This window comes from Perna viridis, chromosome 11 (genome assembly GCF_037379345.1).
Source record: "Perna viridis isolate PV_CMFRI_1.1 ecotype Kerala chromosome 11, ASM3737934v1, whole genome shotgun sequence".
Lineage (NCBI taxonomy): Eukaryota > Metazoa > Mollusca > Bivalvia > Mytilida > Mytilidae > Perna > Perna viridis.
In genome coordinates, this window is record NC_142455.1 from 3,959,921 (window position 1) to 3,979,585 (window position 19,665).

The window sequence follows — 19,665 nt, forward strand, 5'->3', positions numbered from 1 at the left end:
TCGGACTTTCTTTACAATCTTAAAAGTTTTCCTTTCCTCGTTTGTCTACCCCGGACTTGACTTTTTGTGATCAACTCGAGGGGGGGTTCTAGAAAAGCAGAGGACGCTTACCCTACAGTTGCACCTGGTCCATGCTCCCAGTTTTTAATGGAGTTCGAGTTGCGCATTTGCTTTTGTTACTTTGTATGTATGATTTAAGTTACTTTATGTTCTTTGTTGTGTGTGTATTACGTACCGTTATAACCTTGGTTCTCTTGATTAGTCTTAAACAAATTTCGAATAAATAAAAGTCATTTCGAATTAGTAGAATTATCTTTAATTGATATATTAAACAAAGACAGTAACAATAATATAAAAACGTGAATGATACACAAAAAGTGAAAATTAAAACAATATTATGCGTATACACGTCTCCTTGTTAACTTAAGTACCAGTCAATATAAAATTCAGACACTGCTAACGGTAAGGTGATTCATGGTTAGAAAAACACACGGAACAAATGAAATTTCTTGGTCCTTAAATGCTGTATTTTTATGTGACAATAGTCCTTTCTGTATTTAAATCCGTACTTTATAGAAAACTATACTGTAACCTCCCATTCAAATCAACCGAATCAAACTAAATTAAGAAAGATAACTCTTGGAAAGTGCGGATATCATGTACATTGTACGAACTATGTAATTTTTACTTCAAAAGCTCGACAACCAAATGAAAAACTCAGACTGAGCAAGAAATAAAAGTGAATACAGTTGGTTTTTGACATGTATAAATTACCTTCTTTCTGTTTGTTAGAAAGACTTCTACTTAAGTGTCAGTTTAAACATATTCTATTTATGCATATGAAAATATGTATAAAACAGATCAAACAAAGTTTGACAAACATGATTCGGAAACAAGTATTAAGCTTTTATTAATCCGTATAATCATCAATACTGACAATTTATACAATTTAAACATACAACAAGCATGCTTAGGAAATAAGATACATCATGCACATGTACTACTATGTAATGAAATATAGATATTGATTATATATAAATACATGTGAAGAATGAAAGGAGTATTGAATTTCAAATCAACAGAAGCGTTTGCTCTGAACAATGTACTTTTGAACGTTTAAATACATAAATATTTTCATCAAATGTAAGAATATCTGACCCATACATAAACCACATTACATCGATAGGATAATTAAGTGTATTTGAAGTTAAAAGAACAAAGCTGGTCATACTTATGACAATAAAAAAGAAAATGATCGGTTGATTCGACATGACCACATGGACAGTTTGGAGAGTCTACAAGATTTCGCATGAACTGATACTCGTTAAGGGAGCTGCTGTTCATGCTAAGCCTTGCTTTGTCCCTGTATAGTAATATTTTTGACATATTTTTATGTGTATTTCGTTCTTATGCTCAAGGTGTGAAATTGCTCCTTGGAAGACGTATTCAACAAACCGCAATTCACAATACAAATGTATTTATATCATTTACCGGTAATCAAGGGAAAACAAAATCTAGCCCATGAAATTAACTTATTACAAATTTCAATCAGACATGAATTGAAAATTAAAAAAAAAACTCGTTAAAAATTTCGACAGTTAATCTCATACAAATATAACATAATTAGAACTGGAAACATTAAAACAGCGATATGAAGTAAATTAATATTGAACACAATAATTCACAAGGCATGAAAAACAATGTGCAATGGGAATGAACAGGTACAGAATAAAACCAGATTATATATCTCCTAACATATTTTATCAAACATATACCCCTCTTACCATATCTTCATCAAATATATGCATTTGTACCCCTCCTTTCATATTTTCATCATACAAACTATAAGTATTCTTTCACATCGTAATGCTTTTAATGTTAATTCAATTTGACCAAATATGATTATCCTATATTGATATAGTTTCCTGATTTGACGAACATGCTAAATGTCAAATTTGTGGAAAATAAAATCTCAAATTTTGCAAAAGTTCTCTAATAACCGTCGGTATACCCCTTTTTCCTATAATCTGCATTAGCCGTAACTTTCCCCTCTTCCGTTTGTAGAATGCCCTGCACTATGCATCCAGCGCTGGTTTTATTTTCAATTGTGTGTCCCTTTTGTTTCAGCCCATCAACAATGTACTGAAATGATTTAATGATGTAACACATTTAATGTTCGTCAACCCAATGTTGTTAGATATGACGTGCTTCACAGCCGTGGTAAAAAAGTGATAAATATATGACCAACTTCATAGACTTTGTAGATTCAATAACATGAAGAAACTAGACCAATCAGAATCGAAATAAATCACGGAAACTCCATGTTTTTGTTCTTTTACCACGGGTTGGTCATTTATGTATCGCTTGGGGTAAAATAATGCGATATAAATGACCAACTCGTGGTAAAACAATAATAGACCCATGTAATATCTCAATATTTAGGAGCATTTTTGTCGAATTTTGATGAAATACATGTTCTTCGGAATATCGAGATATTACATGAGACTACTTATTGGTGCAGGCATCACAAATTTGAAAAAAAAATTCGACTTGTCATTGCTCAACAAGAACAAACTAAAACTTTCGAATGTGGTAATGTTGTTGCTAAACAGAAATGCAGAATGGTAACATTCTATTGTCATGATAAAAAGTTCAGCCAAGTAGGTGGCCAAAAACAACCCTTGGTGTACCTATCCTTTAAGCTACATGCATTGTCATAGAAGCACTGAGGGTCTGATTTCAGTCTTATGAATAAATATGGAAGTTTAAAATACGGGACAACTCGGAAAACAGAAAAGTCATCCCAAGTACATATATATCAATGGAAATCTCATTTCTACATCTGTATTTAAAAATAGTGTATACTAACTTGAGGAAATCCCATCTCAACATCTATACGTGGTGGCAGTAGTTGATGATGAACTCTTTTATGATCGATGGCCTGTTTGATTCCCATACCAAGCCATTGTGTTAAAATTGATATCTATAAATAGATGCATGTATTCAAGGTAAAATAATTCAAATCATTACATTCTTCATGCTTATAGCCGTTTTTGATTGGTCGAGAACGTCATTGCCAGAAAGTTTATACATGCATGAACTCCGCCAAATCGTTCATACATGCATGAACGCCAGTTAACTTGGAACGAATATGGCGGCCGTGTAGTTCGAAAGAGTGTGGCAACGAACTGAACGGCATAATATAGCCGTAAGAATAGTTTATTACGTGCACATTGATTTTACCTGTCAAGTTTGTTTACAGAGAGTAATTTTCAGCTCTTTTTTCGGTCCCCTTTTCTCCACTCCAAAACATTACATGAACGCCCTTTGGCCGTTCATTGCGTTTGGGAGATTCGAGATCCTTTCATACGTGCATGAACGACCGAAAATAGCTGTTCAATCCTACAGTGATCATAGTACAGGTTTAAATCTTATGTGTAATGCCAACATCGGCGTATTACACGTACAAAAATGCGAATAAGCCACCAGTAAGGTATACTTATTTTTATTGCCTAAAATATGGTAATTTGCAGTTCAAATATCTATATATGTATATATGTACATTTAGAAAAATAAGAATGTTTTGGAAAATGTTGTGTTCAAAAGTGTTCATTGACTTTAAGATTGCTTGGAAATCCTACATGAATAAGAGAAGATTCATATATGACGTATTCTACGTACCCTCCTATCATCCTAAATGTGTGTTGTTTCTTTCTATAAAGCATTTTTTGACTGGCTCATCTCCGATTTTATTTCTTATAAGGCCCAGTCCCCCCCCTAACCTGAAATCATGAATCCGCCCAAGTTAAGCGCTTTGAATTCATAGAATGCAGTTTTTAATGACAAGATCTACAAAGTTAACATTACATTAGAGATAAATAAATGAGAGACGAATAAAGGAAACCTTTCTGATTTTCTTATTCTAGCGGAAATCAAAAGAATACAATGCAGGCCAAAAAGACCAGACATGGAAAACATACAAACAGAATATGAAAACCCACATTACAAGAATATTCATCTCTTTGTACAAATGGCTAAAGACTGGAGTGGTAAATAAGATATCTTAGATGCAATGTACAAATTGATTTGACCAGTATTAAAATCAATATTTTAGGTATTTATAATGTATTCTGCATTTGTGTAACTGACGAATATGTGGTTGCGTACAGGCAATCATTTGCCCTGATTTTGCGAAAAAAAATAAATTTTCAAACCCTCAAATACCTCCGTAAGTACACATGTAGAAAAAGATCATTGTCAGTTTTGCTGTATTCTTAAAATATATAATAAATTCTGTTAAGAATGTATGTTAAACCTCATTAAACAGAACATACTTCTTACAAAGTTAATACTAGATTTTAAGTAATGCTCAAGCTAAGAATTCTGCACAATGTGATTCATGGCTGGAAAGCCTACATATTTTTATTTTTGATATTTAGCTTGAAATACTTAAGTAAATATAAAATAATATGTGGATGCTCATGTGAGATATAAATCATATAGAATGCACTGTACATTTCAAAATCAAGGGAGATAACTCTGTAAATGACACTAATATAAAATAGAAACTGTTGGATTTTAATTGCGGGTTATCTCCTAAGAGCAGATACACTTGAAGGAATAATTATACATTTCATCATATCGACCTATAAAATAACTTTATAACAAAAATAAAAATATGTAGCCTTTTTGGGATGTATCACAAAGACTGATACTTAAATAGATAAGTTGCTAAACAACTTGCATGCACATAGCATTTGTTACGGGTTCGTTTTGTGTTTTGTATTTTTCATTGTCTTTCGCCCGTAAACATAGGGAACTATCTTTTGATGTGGAATCACATTGTATGAGAAACCATTTCAACTATGTATAGGTTTACTTCTTTAATGGTCACTAGAATACATACAGGTTAACATAATCCATATCGAAAAAAAATCCAAAGACAATTTCTATACAACGAATTTGTTCGAGAGCTAAACCCACACTACCCTCCGTTCTAACACTATTCATTTTATGATAATTAATGGGCACCTACTCGAGATAATCGGATAACTAACTTAACGAACGGACGTAATGTGAAAAGTAATAAAAAGACATTCCAGTTATCTTTCTTTTCACATAAATGTCCTGAAATAGACAAGTTCTAGATCAGGATACGAACCTTTTCGACGCAACAAGTCCCAAATTTACATTCGATTTATTCCCCTTTCGTTAGTTTCTTCAAATAAGTTAGTTTAAAGATTGCGTAAATTCCGAGTACAATGAAAAACAAACGAATGATACGTGATTTGTATGCAATGGTAGGGTTTAAACTTTGGTGAATGGTAAGAAGGGATAAATACTTGAATGAGTTTGATTTTTTCTCAGAAATATGTTTACGGGGAACAGCTTTTTCAGAAGTCGGAGGACTAACACCAATTATTTTTTTTCATTTCTAATTACTTTTCTACAAATATTACGAATGATTTGCAGTGGTAATTAAGAGTTGGGATTGATTTTAAAAGAAACTGACCAAGTTGTAAAAGTACATTGTACCTTAATCGGGCAGGGGTGGGGAGGTTTTAGTAAAAAATAATGATTTAGGCTTGTCACCTGGTTTGTGCCTCTCTTTTCTTATGGATAGAATTCATATCACGCTGAAAATTTAATAGCATTAAAACTTTGTATTTATTCATAAAGTTAATAACGAAGTTACAGCATACATTGGTTGCTGGCTTTTTGTATCTGGTATTTTCTACTGAAGTGATAGCGTGACTTGAGCTACGAATATACCAAAAGGACAAAATATATATTATTATGTAAAATATATCCGTCCTAATCATTTCTTCCGAATGTGAATTAATGCAAGGTCCACATAAGAATTTAAATACAAATAATGTCCTGTGTACTTCTAACTATGGCGTCAAAATGCACAAGTTGAAATTGGGAAAATGCATTTACTTGTTGAGGTCATTAATTTCTGCAAATGATAACACGACTGGTAGGGGTATGCTTCTATTTCGGTAATTTTTATTTTCAGATTTGTATATTTCGCTTTATGTTTAACTAGTTCCCGAGGTATGCTTACAAAAATATCAAACATTTTAATTTAAAAGGTATAACCCGAATTTTAAAATCTTCCAAAAAGCAAAAGTAAGTTATAATATGATAACATTATTGGAAATTATAAACATCATCAAAGTGATATGTTATGTACAATAAATACCAACATATTTAAAAAAAAAACTAAAGTTACACTGCATACAAGAAAAAAGACTAGAGCGAATGTATAGTAGGTATTAAAGTTGAGAATAAAAAAAATCACTGAGCATACATGTACATGTACAGTTTTCGTCAACCGAAGGGGCTTTCTACTACTATCAAATGTGCAGCCCTACTAGGGCTTGCTCCCACTATCAAATATGCAATAATAAAATCGAATATATCGCCATTTACTGCTCAGTAATCACTTGGCAAATGATGCATTTAATTGGACCGAAAGTGAAACTACTGCAACCTTGACATCGCTAGACAAATGTTTCAGTACCATTCTGTGTAAGAATCAGGCAATCGGTGATACATCATTATTCTCAACTTGGTCCTTTTAAACTTAAAATAGCCAATACATTTATTCATGAATCAACTTTTAGTTAGATTTTTTGCCTGTATATAGGGGAAATACATGGAAAAACTTTCCTTACACTTTTCTACATGGTGCATTTCCACTAAATTGGCCTATAAATATCTTACAAAGGCAAACTTTGGAGGTTATGAGGTATAAATACTTGGATAATGCAATAAAATCCCTATGTGTTGTATTCATGTGTCACAATTTATTCCCATTTCCCCTGATTCTTAGACGGAGGAAGAGTAATCAAGGGAACCAAGGTTAAACCGGTAATCAAAAGAATGCAATCCAGGGACAAAGACCAGACATGGAAAACAGAAATACACAACAAAGAACATAAAGTAACAAAAATCATACATACAAAGTAACAAAAGCACATGAGCAACTCGGACTCCATTAACAACTGGGAGCATGGACCAGATGCACCGGTAGGGTAAGCGTCCTTTGCTTTTCTACAAACACCCGCCGAGGTGCTCATAAGAAGTCATTTGATTTAGAATCTTCAAATTATTGTGTTGATTTCATTAGAAGTATTTGTTGGTGATACCTGAGTTCAGATTCATTATTTGTTTTGATTGCTGAGCTGTAATTAGTGATACATTCGATTTTACTGGAACGAAAATGGAGTTGAAGCGAGGCAGCCCAAATTGGGAATCTCCCTTGTATAGGTTATATACTACATGTAGTTGGCTGCATATTTGGTAGCGGGAGCAAACCCCTGTATTTCAACCTTGAGAATTATGCACGTGAATATCTTGAAAACAACTGTTCGTATTGCTAATTATTTTCTGTAGGTTCAGACCAATTTTCGTATTCAGCATATTGATGATATTCTATTTGCAAAGGAATACTTTTAACCAGAAAAAAAAAGAAAAATGCTACCAGAACAATAGTTCTTTTCCCATCTTTATAAAACGTGTAAATACGATTAAAATAATAAATCATTTAAGATACTTTTAACTAGAGAAAAAAATCCTACACTAGGTATTTTCCCATCTTTATAAAACATGTGAAAACTATTAAAATAATAAACTATTAAAGATTATTTATCGAAATTCAGCTGAAAACTACACCCCCCAATATACCGACAAAATTGGACAACATGGTAAAAAAGGGAAAAAAAAAGAAAAGCGAGTATGTGGCTTATAGCTATAAACAGGGAATAATAAAATGATAGGCACTGAGCAACACGTATGCAAATGAAATAAAATAAATCTTTTTACATACATATGTCAAAGAATATTCTTAACCTGTGCTATGTGTAACTCAAACCAGTTTATAGATCTTGTGATGGCATGAACAGTTATGAATATGGTTTTCATTACAAGCACTTGTCTTTTCAATGAATTTGATAAAATGGTCTGTCATGAGCATTTTTCTTTCTTTACTATCCCGACACATTTTGTTTCAGTCTAACTTGTATCTACATTTATTTAAATATTTGGTCAGCTGTATATTTCGTCAAATAAGCTATGACTTAAATATTTGAAAATAAACTGTCAATCCATTATAAACTATAAACCCATTATTTTTATGACCAATAAAATATTAAGCTTATAATTAAGAACAAGCCAAACAAGTGGCGGGTCCAGATGTCTACACAAAAGAAGATCCTTTCCGTGGACCAAAATACGCACAGAATTCACGTTGTTATACAATGCTAAACACCAAATTGTTTAATTTCTTTTTTCAAACTTAAAGTATACCTTGTTTGAGTCTTAACTGTTACTGTGTATAACACAACTTGAGACAAGGGAGATAACCATGTTATTTATCCGATTATCTCTAATAAAACGCATTTAGACCGTCCTGTTACACATTAGTCTAAAAACTTACCAGTGCTGTAGATGTCGTAATCTTTGTTCCTCCAGATGCTCCTGCTATCAATTTAACAACGCCATGACTATCAACAATTATACTAGGACACATGGACGACAGGGGGCGCTTGTAAGGTTTTATAAAATTAGCGGGAGAAGCAGGGACACCGTAGTAGTTGGTTGTGTTTGGTGTGGAGAAATCATCCATTTCATTATTAAATATTATTCCAGTCCGACTCCCAACTACCTTCGATCCAAAACTAAAAAACAAACAATTATAATTATCTAAACATATTCACTTTGATTGTTATGTTTTTTTTTCTTAAGAACCATGCTTTTACTTTATAATTCGGAATAAAAGTTAGACTTTTCGTATATGAAAAAACATTGTAACGTTAAGCAGCATGCAAAGGCGGTTGGTTTAACAGAGAGCTTAATTGAATTACCAATTCCGCCGTCTATCGTATACGGTCAGCAAGTCAGCAACCTGAAAGCAGTTATTGTTTGATTTATGTGATAGTGTTTTGATCACTGGAGGTACATATATCTTCAGTGAATAGATTGATTGAAGTTAAATATAAGAGTTAAAAATTGTAGATTGGGAAAGAGTAATCAAGGGAATCAAGGTTATAGCGGTAATCAAAAGAATGTAATCCAGAGACAAAGATCAGACATGGGAAACAGACTTACACAACAAAGAACATAAAGTAACTAAAATTTTACATAAAAAGTAACAAAAGCAAATGATCAACTCGGACTCCAATAAAAACTTGGAGCATAGACCAGGTGCACCGGTAGGGTAAGTGTCCTCTGCTTTTCTAGAAACACCCGCCGCGTTGCTCATAAAGTCAAGTCCGGGGTAGACAAACGAGGAAAGGAAAACTATGACCCGTTGAATAAATCAGTTTTCATGGTACAGATGGATACACCATAACGATCCACGAGTTCATGATGACGACCATAAAACTTCTGTAGTGATGACTTCAATCTTGTGGCAACATAACCCTGTTCCAGAAGCCTATTTGTTAGAGTTCTAGCGCGATACAAAATGTCTGCATAGTTTCTGCAAACTCTGGCATCACGTATGAGTTGTGATATAAACCCTCCATACGCAGGTGCTGAAGGGATGTTGCCACAGATGATAGGAAAGTTGATAATTCTGAATTTGTCGTGAAGTTTGGTCAATAGTTTTCCTTTACCATCGATTTCTAATGTAGGTCAAGATATGAAGCTCACTTCACAGTGTCTGTAGTATCCTTTATCTCAAGTTCTTTGGGGGTAGATGCGATGTGTCAAATCCCCGAAATCATGTCATTTCGTGAATATTCCAATTCCATGTTCATTAGAATGGCAAGACACGGGTAAATCTGTTTTTCTTCTCGTGTTGTACTGTAGCTATCGTTTCGAAAGTTATTACTTATGGTTTCCTTGGACACTGGGAAAAAATCAGTGGCGGATCCACATGGGGCAGGAGGTTGGCACTTCTTTTTATTGGAAAATTTGTTTTTATCACGTGTAAAATTTACAAAAAAATAGCAAATTATGTCCTACATGTAGCACCCCCCTTTTCTGTAGAACCCCGGATGGCAACATTCTTTCTCATAATGCCTGGATCCGTCCCTGAAAGTCATTAATGACCTCAGATAAACAATGACCCTTTCGTTTAGCATAAAAAAACAAAAAAGAAAAATAATTATCTTGATAAACCACTGAAATTCTAAATATAGTGCAAAATGCATCCTTTGTGAAAAAGCTTAAATGAACACCCATCGACAACAGAAACTTACTCACAAGTCTTTGGTAGGGGTGATAAAGTGTCCCCTGGACTAACATTTCATGAGTAAAAAACACTTGCAACGGAGTGCTACATGTAAGAGCTGCTGAATTATTCGGATTTCAACTGTTGATAATATAGTGTTTATATCAAGCAAAGCATCAATCGCTTACAATTTACTTTGTAACTCACTATAAATTGATCGTGCTGGTAATCGATACGGCATCTCCGTTTGCAGCTAGAACTGACAGATGTGATGTGCCTGTCGTCACGCTGTCGTAAAACGTTGGGCCGTAGTAGTCCGTATCAAACGTCCGTGTGTCTGATATGTTTGAGCGAATTTCTTCAGCATAATCCTCTGATGTTAATTTTGTTAAAAGCTACACAAATGGATACACAGACGTAAAAAGTGTATGCATGTATATTTGTTATAAATTTTAACCGATTATCGATATTATTAGCGAATAGGAGTATTTTTGTAATGTATAATTGAAAATGTAACAAGTTCCAACACTAACATATATACATGTATGATTTTGTTACATTGCATGATTTTACATTTTACATGTACATGTACATATACAAAAATGTATGTCAGCTGGTGGAGTCATTTTCGAAAGTGCAAGTTTCATTTGCTTCTTACATGTACATAATAAATCTTTCAGTATGTATTTATTTTGTCTGATTTTGCGTGATTTGTTATGCGTCTGTTGTTGTTCTTTGGCCGTTTCTACGTGTACATAAATACAGGGAAAATTGCAACACTTATATAAGTTATGTTATGTCATTCACATCTATAATCACTATGAAAGAAAGTATGAAAAACGCGTGTTTATGACACACAAATTATTTCATGTAAATCCATTTAATGACAATCATGGTAATTATAGGTATTGCATAGGACTTAACATATGAAAACAATTTAGTTTTCACATAATTCTGAAAAAATCTTTTTTTATTTCTTTTTATAGGATACATGTATCAATATCGGTCGTAAACATAATAATGTTCTCTTATATTTTAAAAAATACGAAAACATATGACATGTTACAATTTTCCTGTGTATCAGCCTCGTTTCTAAAAAGACACTTCCCTCTTTTTTCACTTTTTCACTTTTGTCACTTCTCAGTCTACTTCTTAGAAATTAATCGACCGGTAATGGTTGGTTGTTTGTTTACTTCCAATGAATTATAATTGCTCGTCTACTCATTCTTATTTACTACATGTAACTCCATTTTTCCTTAATGACCTCACTTTTCTGACCCACGATATTATTTCACAGACATTTTATTTTTTTCACTATTACAACAAAGCCCACATATCTTGTCACTTTCTTGTCACCTTCACCAACGTCCACTTTTAAAGTAACCTGGTCAATCTCTCTTGAACGTTTACCACTTACCTCCTCCAGTTCTAATCGGAATGTTTCGTTCTCCTGATCGCTGTCACCGATATTCGTTCTCTTAGCGTAGGCAAATTTAAACGCTTCAATGATCCTGTGCCAGGTTAAAATGGATTTCTCCTCTGTTGAAATACTCTCAGGTGTTAGTCTGTAACCTATCAACGTAAATTAAGCCAGTCAAAATAATTCACTTCTATAAAACATTCGTTCCAAACAAAAATAACAAATTTACAAGTTTAAACGGTGATATGCATTTCGATTACACTTTAAAATTGAAAAAAAAGCTATCAAAGAACCAAGTTGAAGAAAATATGACATTATGTATATCTATAAACGTATATATTGCACAAGCAAATCTATATGGTCATCTGAGGTCTTAAATCGGCACGAATCTATAGTATGCTTTCTCTACGCTGACTTCTTGACATCTGTCACATAACCGCCTACACTTAGTCCAATATGTATAAGTATTTTTTTTCAAAAACAGAAAAAAAAAACAAGAGTGAGTCCCCTTTGAGATTATTCAGAGGAAAGTACTATTTTGAAGAAGTGTCATACATGTAGCTCTGTTACGGTAATCATGGATTTATTACATTAGTTGCCGGATTCGTTCACAGCTTTTGATGAAGACCTTTAAGCGATCTTTTAAAGTATTTACTGTTTTGTATTTGTTATGCTTCACCCTATGTTTTTTTTTAAGTTTTTTTAGTTCTTTTTTTTTTTAAATTCGAATAATTTCTCTTCTCGAAGTAGTTTTAAAACTTCTTTAAAATATCAAAGTCATTTTATCCAACATAATTTTTAATCAATTTTGACAAGTTTTGCTGTAAAAACTGCGGATAAATTCACTGTTAAAGTAAGGCATAGATATATGGTTTGACCTACTTTATGTTACAAGCGAAGAGTTAACGGAAGGTAGGCAATTCATACTTCAAATTACAAAGATTTCTTTTGTAAAAAAATAATTCCAAATCATCTTCCAAATATACAGAGAAAGATGTTTACAAAATGCTGGAATTTTTAATCGACAACATATTTGTCCAGTGTGGTGGACGTGTTTTTCAACAAACGGTCGGCATTCCAATGGGAACAAATTGTGCTCCTTTACTTGCAGACCTATTTCTTCACTCTTATGAGGCTGACTTCATAGCTGATTTGATCAGAAAGAAAGAATATCGTTTGACTAGGTCCTTCAATCTCAGTTTCCGCTATATAGATGACGTATTATCTTTAAACAATACTAATTTCGGGGATTTGACACATCGCATCTATCCCCAAAGAACTTGAGATAAAGGATACTACAGACACTGTGAAGTCAGCCTCATATCTTGAACTACACTTAGAAATCGATGGTAAAGGAAACCTATTGACCAAACTTTACGACAAACGTGATGACTTTTCATTCAGAATTGTCTACTTTCCTTTCACCTGTGGCAACATCCCTTCGGCTCCTGCGTATGGAGTGTTCATATCACAACTCAATCGTTATGCCAGAGCTTGCCGAAACTACACAGACTATTTGTATCGCGCTAGACGTCTAACAAATAGGCATCTGGAACAGGGTTATGTTGCTACAAGATTGAAGTCATCACTACAGAAGTTTTATGGTCGTCATCATGAACTCGTGGATCGTTATGATGTATCCATCAGTACCGTGAAAACTGATTTATTCAACGGCTCATAGTTTACCTTTCCTCGTTTGTCTACCCCGGACTTGACTTTTTATGAGCAACTCGGCGGGTGTTTCTAGAAAAGCAGAGGACGCTTACCCTACCGGTGCACCTGGAACATGCTCCCAGTTTTTAGTGGAGTCCGAGTTGCTCATTTACTTTTGTTACTTTGTATGTATGATTTTAGTTACTTTATGTTCTTTGTTGTGTGTGTCTGTTTTCCATGTCTGGTTTTTGTCCCTGAATTACATTCTTTTGATTACCGCCATAACCTTGGTTCCCTCGCTTACTCTTTCAAAACCTTACCGTCAAGAATATTCAGAATGAATTCGTACACGGCTCCACTGGAAGGAGGAGGAGGAGAATACACAGTCTGGTTCCTATTCAGTTTTATAGTGAGCGGGGGTTTCTTAATGGCGACGTATTTCTCAAGATCGTCTTCCGTAATGATACCGCCTGTAATAGAAAAGATTTCTTGTGAAAGAACGTATAAATGCGCAAACAATGCTGATTGCAACAGTTGTTACAATAGCCTTTCGCATTTCAGTAAATGTACCAACTCAAGAATCTCTAGAAAGTCATCGATGAACTTGGTCTAATAATTTATGAATTTGTTTGTCATCTACTGAAGTATTTAGTGAGGAGCTGACCTCGTTCAAACGTTTAAATCAAATGACAAATCCATGTTGACAAGAAAACAAAAACCTAAATCACCAGTTTCAATGTTTCACGCTTATTTTTAATAATATAGACATAAATTTTCAAACCCTTTCCTACCTCTGACATACAAGAAATATACTACGTCCAAATAATAAGTAAACGGGATTTAGTCCAATGTCGATTGTAAACATAACAAACAAAGCAAAAATAATTATGCTACTAACAGTAACTGACATGCTAACTCTAGACCTCAATATGTTTCTGGTTAATTATAAAAAAAAGTAGTACCTGCTTCCCGTATATCGCTTACAATATCTTTGGCAAGACTGCCGTTGTAAAACACCTCGGCCCCATTGTTAGCTATCGTTTCTAATGTATTGGCAAGCTTTGGTCTAAATATGATTTCACCTTCCTTGAAGTATTCTTTAGTCGAGTTATTCATCAATAGATCTCTGTTAAAGTATAATATAAAGCATAAAATCAAGAAAGAGAAATTATAGCGAGTAAAACAGTTAACTTAGGAGGTTGGAGTTGGTATTCCACCATTAAACCTGATTAACTGTTCTCGGCTATTACATGTAACTGGACATTGAAAAGGAGACTTAAACCTTTAGAGGACATTTTTTTGAATAATAGACACTTTGCATTTTCTTGTCAAGTTAATTACGTAGAAAGGTTCATCGGGTAAGATGGTCATTCTATTAACAGCAGACCAACTATATCTCCAGAAATTAACTATTTTACTAGCTTTAAAATAACTATCTCAGTGATTTAGAAATAAAAACTGATCCATGTCATGGGCGATGCATTTATTAAAGAAAGGTAGCACATTTTGGAAAAAGTGATATTAAACTGAAAGTCACTTAACCTCCTTTAGTTGGTACATTGTTTTTGGCACATACAGATTATGAAAAATTATCAACGTAAACATAAAATACATGTACTTGTATAGTATGTATTAGATACATTAATTGTGCTTGCTATGATTGTACACAAGTCGTCAGCAACGTTCTTCAAGCTCTGAAAATTCCAAAGGAAATAATCTTATATAAGAAAATCTGGGTTTTCAATTGAAAATATTCCTCCATACTTTTTCAAAACAACTTTAAATCTTCATATACATGTGTCTGATAAACTTGCATAAGTACATGTATGCATATATTGACAATCGTTATTTTGATCGAATTGTACGATCTTGTTTTGATAAAAAAGAACTCGTTTTGACTTCCCGGATTGAAGGTTAAAGTGTACCATCTCAGAGACTCTGTTTTGTTTGATTGATTGATTGATTGATTGATTGAATGATTGCGGTTTCAACGTTTCATTGTATTGCAGATACCCCATGCATTTCAGAACGAAACATTTGATCAATCAAACAGACCTTGTTTTGTTCTAGTCCGACAAGCAGAAACTGAACTTTATTACATATATGCTAGCTCACAGACTGATACACGTCATTCTGACTCCAAGCAAAACAACCGTCATTTCTCTACCTCTTAAATGCCGCGTGCTTCGCAAAGAAGCAATGACTAAAATTTTAAAATCGTTTGTATGACTAGGCCCGGGATTTAATTCACGACCTTCCTGACTCTAAGCGAGCACGTAATCCCGAGACCACCTGGGTAGTTTTGTTTTATTTATGCATGTAAATGACTGTTAGGTGGCTGTATTGTGGACACATTTCAAAATATTAAATGCAGTCTACACTTACAGTATACTGTATTACATGTATTTCATAATGGTAGGCACTAAAATGTTATAATTTCATGGAAACTAGCCTTTCCCCTCACCTGTCTTGTTACATGTACTCTGTTATGTTTGCCTGACGAATTTACTGCACATTGTTACACCGGAAACGCAATTAATTAACACGTGCAGATAAAAATGTTCACATTAAAAATTACAACTCAATTGTATTCGTAACCTTATATTTGTATGTGAAGAGAGTGCGATTGTACTAAGATAAAACAGATAACTGTTCACAAACATATGATCTATTTTTTTTTTCTTTTGTTTCGTTTCGTTGCAGTCATCTATGTCAATAACGTTACAGATATTATGATATAGACTTACTTCAAGTTCTGGTTGCGTTCAATTTTTTCAATATTTGTCGATATAGCAGAAGCAGTTGGACCGGAAACAGCCATACCATCACGACACATTTTAATTGAAGCCTGGAATAGATCTTTCCATGGAAGTTTCCCTCCAATCTGGTGAGCTAGCCACAATCCTTTTATTTCTCCCGGAATTCCAACAGAGAGTCCACCTACATGTATAAAGAATATTTGGATGAATACCACATGTTTATGTAAGTCTCGTTCTCGATTTTATTTTTTATTATTTCTACTGTTGAAAACTATTGTTTGATTAAGTTTGTTTTTTTTTATCTACAAACATACACTAATCTCGGGCACTAATTCACATTTAAAAAGTTGTGACAATGGAAGCAGGGGGTGTGGCTAGCAATTTAACCTAGTTTAACCGACCATTTTACGGGGTGTCGAATGGGACCTGAACTTCTTGTAATCAAAATCAATTTTGTGTACACAAAATTGAATTCCGTCATAACAACATCGTCGTACAAAACTGTGTTATACAGACTTTTTATGATCACTTGTTGTAATGACAAAAATCCAATTTTGTTGACAAAATTCAATTTTGTAGACGAAATTAAATTTTGTCAAATAGGTATGCAAATATTAACTTATTTGCATAGAAAATTAACCTTGTTACCTATTATGGAAATTAAATAACAAAGGTCAATTTTGTGAAACAAAGTTCAAGTTGGTGTCACAAAAATCAATTTTGTATGCAAATTAGCTTACAGAATCCTTTGGATATGCAAATAAATTCTCTCTCATTACGATTTTGTTAGACGGCCTCTCGTTGGATATAGTAACCGCGGGTCTCCTAGGTTTCTAATTACTTCCGTTAATATCATATGGATGATGCCCTTTTCTGCAAAAGTAAGTAATACTTAATTAGGTATTACTTATTTTTGCAGAATACCAAAGTTGAATTTTGCGACAAAATTTAATGTTTTCATATTATTTCTAAGTTTTGTATGCAAATTAGTTCCAAGAATTCAAACTAAACTAATTTGCACACAAAATTTACTTTTGTTTTCCAGTATTCAAAATAGGTAACAAAAGTAAAGTCTGTGATACAAAAATGAGTTTTGTCAAGACAAAAATTCCTTTTGTCCACTGAAAGATTACTTTATATTCCCGTGAATTCCCGGATTTATACATGTACATATATGACGAGACTTGCAGTGTGTAAAGCAAATCTCGCTGATTTATACATGTACATGACGCAACGTGTATTTATTGGAACTATTGATTTTATTTTAATGAACGTTCATTATAAGCATATGTACACCATGTCAATGAAAACTCCTGGCTGTATTTTAACGGGTATGAAGTACAAGTATCTAAGAAGCATGTAGTTACTGTATTGTCATTTTAGCACAAAATTCGAACCCCATTAAACTTCTTTGTATTAAACATGGGCCTTGTATACTTAAATGATGATAAACACATATACAGCATACCGAAATTTGTAATATTTATATAATTGGTTATTTTGAATTTTGCTCAAAAAATTTGGTTGAAATTATGGTCATAATTAGCATGTTTGTTAAACTAAAGTATTCATTCTTCAATCTCAAGTTTGAGATTGAAAAAAAAAAACTTTAATATAATAATAACATTTTATAGAGAGAAAGAGAGCGATAAGTCACCGTATCGTCTGCACTTTATTATTTGAAATTTGAATTCAAAGGTTGCTCTATCAAATGTAATAAAAACATCGGAACCTCTCTTTAAATGAAGAACTTGTCAAACGATATATTTACTCAAGGTTAATTGTTTGCCTGTGTACAGCTGATTTTTTATTTCATTCTAGTGTCTATCTTCCATGACCACTAATACACGATCTAATTTCAAAAGCAAATTACCAGTAAATTAAAATGATTTTATCTCAGCACATGGATATTTATCAAAATATGGGTGCTTAAACGATATTCCTACCGTGTGAGTATGATAAATATGATAATATGGCCATCTTAAAAGTAGAGTGTGTGATAGGACATTTGACATTCAACAAATATTATTTTAAAAATATGATACTTGATATATTTTCTCATCTATATTCATATCGGTCTCTTATGATGATAAAAATATAAATATTAAAAAGACTGATATTGAAATGGCCGATAACTGGTTGCTTTAAAAGTTCAAGGTAATGAAAGCTGATTTTAAAGGTGGCCGAACGTTAAGAAGTCCCTTTGAACTAGTAAAGTGTATTGTGGTGCATATGGTGTAACTTGACTAATTTCCAAAACCCCTAAAATGTTAATACTAAGTTGGAGTAGAATGTATTATGAATCTTTTATATACAGGTTTTCCTTCAGTAATGGGTGTTATAGATTATTTCTCAACTCGAGATCGTAAAAGTAAAATCTTCAAGTTTGTTTTTATTATAAAATCTTAAGTTAACAATAGAGAGAAAAAGACATAATTTGAAAAAAAGAATACTAGGCTGAAGGAGAATTGATTTCTCAAATGAAATCTTTAGAAAACTCTGAAATGTAAAATGGCGGGAAAACTCTGACTTGTAGAATTAAAATCAACGACTGGTAGTGAAAAAGTCACCGGCTTAGAACTAATACATTTGTACATGTAAGCAATATGTATACGGAATAGTGAACAAAGGTTAATATACATGTACATGTAACAATGGCAATATGAAAGCAAAAAACGGAAAGTTGGAAATACTGCTACGATCCTGCTTTGGTACAGGCAGTTGAAATGAGAATATTTGATTAAACAAAGTTTCAAGAAAACAGAGGACGCTTACTCTACCGGTGCACCTGATCCTTGCTCCCATTATATTGTTACTCTGTACGTTTTATTTTGTTTGTTTTATATTCTTTGTTGCGTGTGTCTGTTTTTTTTTTTTTTTTTTTTTTTTTTTGTCCCTGGATTACATTCTTCCGATATCTGTTAGAATCTTGGTTCCCTTGATTATTCTTTCATAATGCGCTATAAACCTCTTTATTCTATTACAGTTCATTGTATCTGTCATTACATTGTATCATTATATATTCGGAATATCCAATGCGAGTGATCTTTTCTGGCGCTTTTACATATTGCAACTTTCTTAAACTTATGTTTATCGTTCAGTGACCTAATCGCAAAAAAAATGAAAGCTATTAAATATTGCTCATGTTTTTGTTTTTTTTAACAAAGGCTTTCATGTGTTTTCTGGTGCTCAATGCGTATTCTTTTACATAAGTAACACTGTGTTTAAGTCTACGTCACAACCCTTGTTAACGTCTGGATAAGGGATAAGTTAGAAAGAAGTGACATGATTTTTGTCTTAAAACATCTGTGCTCAGAGGCAAATACAAAAATGAAAGAGCGTAAAGGTGCACTGACTGGCCCAGAGGAGACGCACGCCGTCATACTTCAGTGATTTTCTTTTTTTACAACTATTTTTTCTCGAAAAAAAATGGAGGGTTCGCGCCGGTCCTGCTGGATCTAGATTCACACCTTTTGTGCTTGTTTTCCAACACCCAAACTTATTTTATCTTATTCCAACGCATGAAGGTTTGTATGGTACATCGTCTGAAACGAACCGCATTGTAATACACGGATATCTGCACTTCAACTAGATCGGTCGGGAAGCAAGTGCGATGGTTATATACATATATATAATGCAGTCACATTGCA

At 33.3% G+C, this 19,665-nt stretch overlaps 1 protein-coding gene across 2 annotated transcripts in view; it reads right to left on the minus strand.

The window, feature by feature from the left end:
• Positions 1-293: 293 nt before the first annotated feature.
• LOC148602370 (glutathione hydrolase 1 proenzyme-like) overlaps positions 294-19,665 on the minus strand; it is a 35,384-nt gene continuing 16,012 nt past the window's right edge. For both annotated transcript variants that reach the window (XM_088554071.1, XM_088554070.1), the window contains exons 5-12: positions 16,004-16,196; positions 14,219-14,382; positions 13,577-13,726; positions 11,601-11,755; positions 10,391-10,578; positions 8,444-8,684; positions 2,870-2,983; positions 294-2,142 (exon numbers count right to left, since the gene is read on the minus strand). In XM_088554071.1, the coding sequence (XP_088410197.1) occupies positions 1,993-2,142; positions 2,870-2,983; positions 8,444-8,684; positions 10,391-10,578; positions 11,601-11,755; positions 13,577-13,726; positions 14,219-14,382; positions 16,004-16,196 (1,355 nt within the window). In that variant the 3' untranslated portion in view covers positions 294-1,992. The remainder of the gene's footprint in view (positions 2,143-2,869; positions 2,984-8,443; positions 8,685-10,390; positions 10,579-11,600; positions 11,756-13,576; positions 13,727-14,218; positions 14,383-16,003; positions 16,197-19,665) is intronic.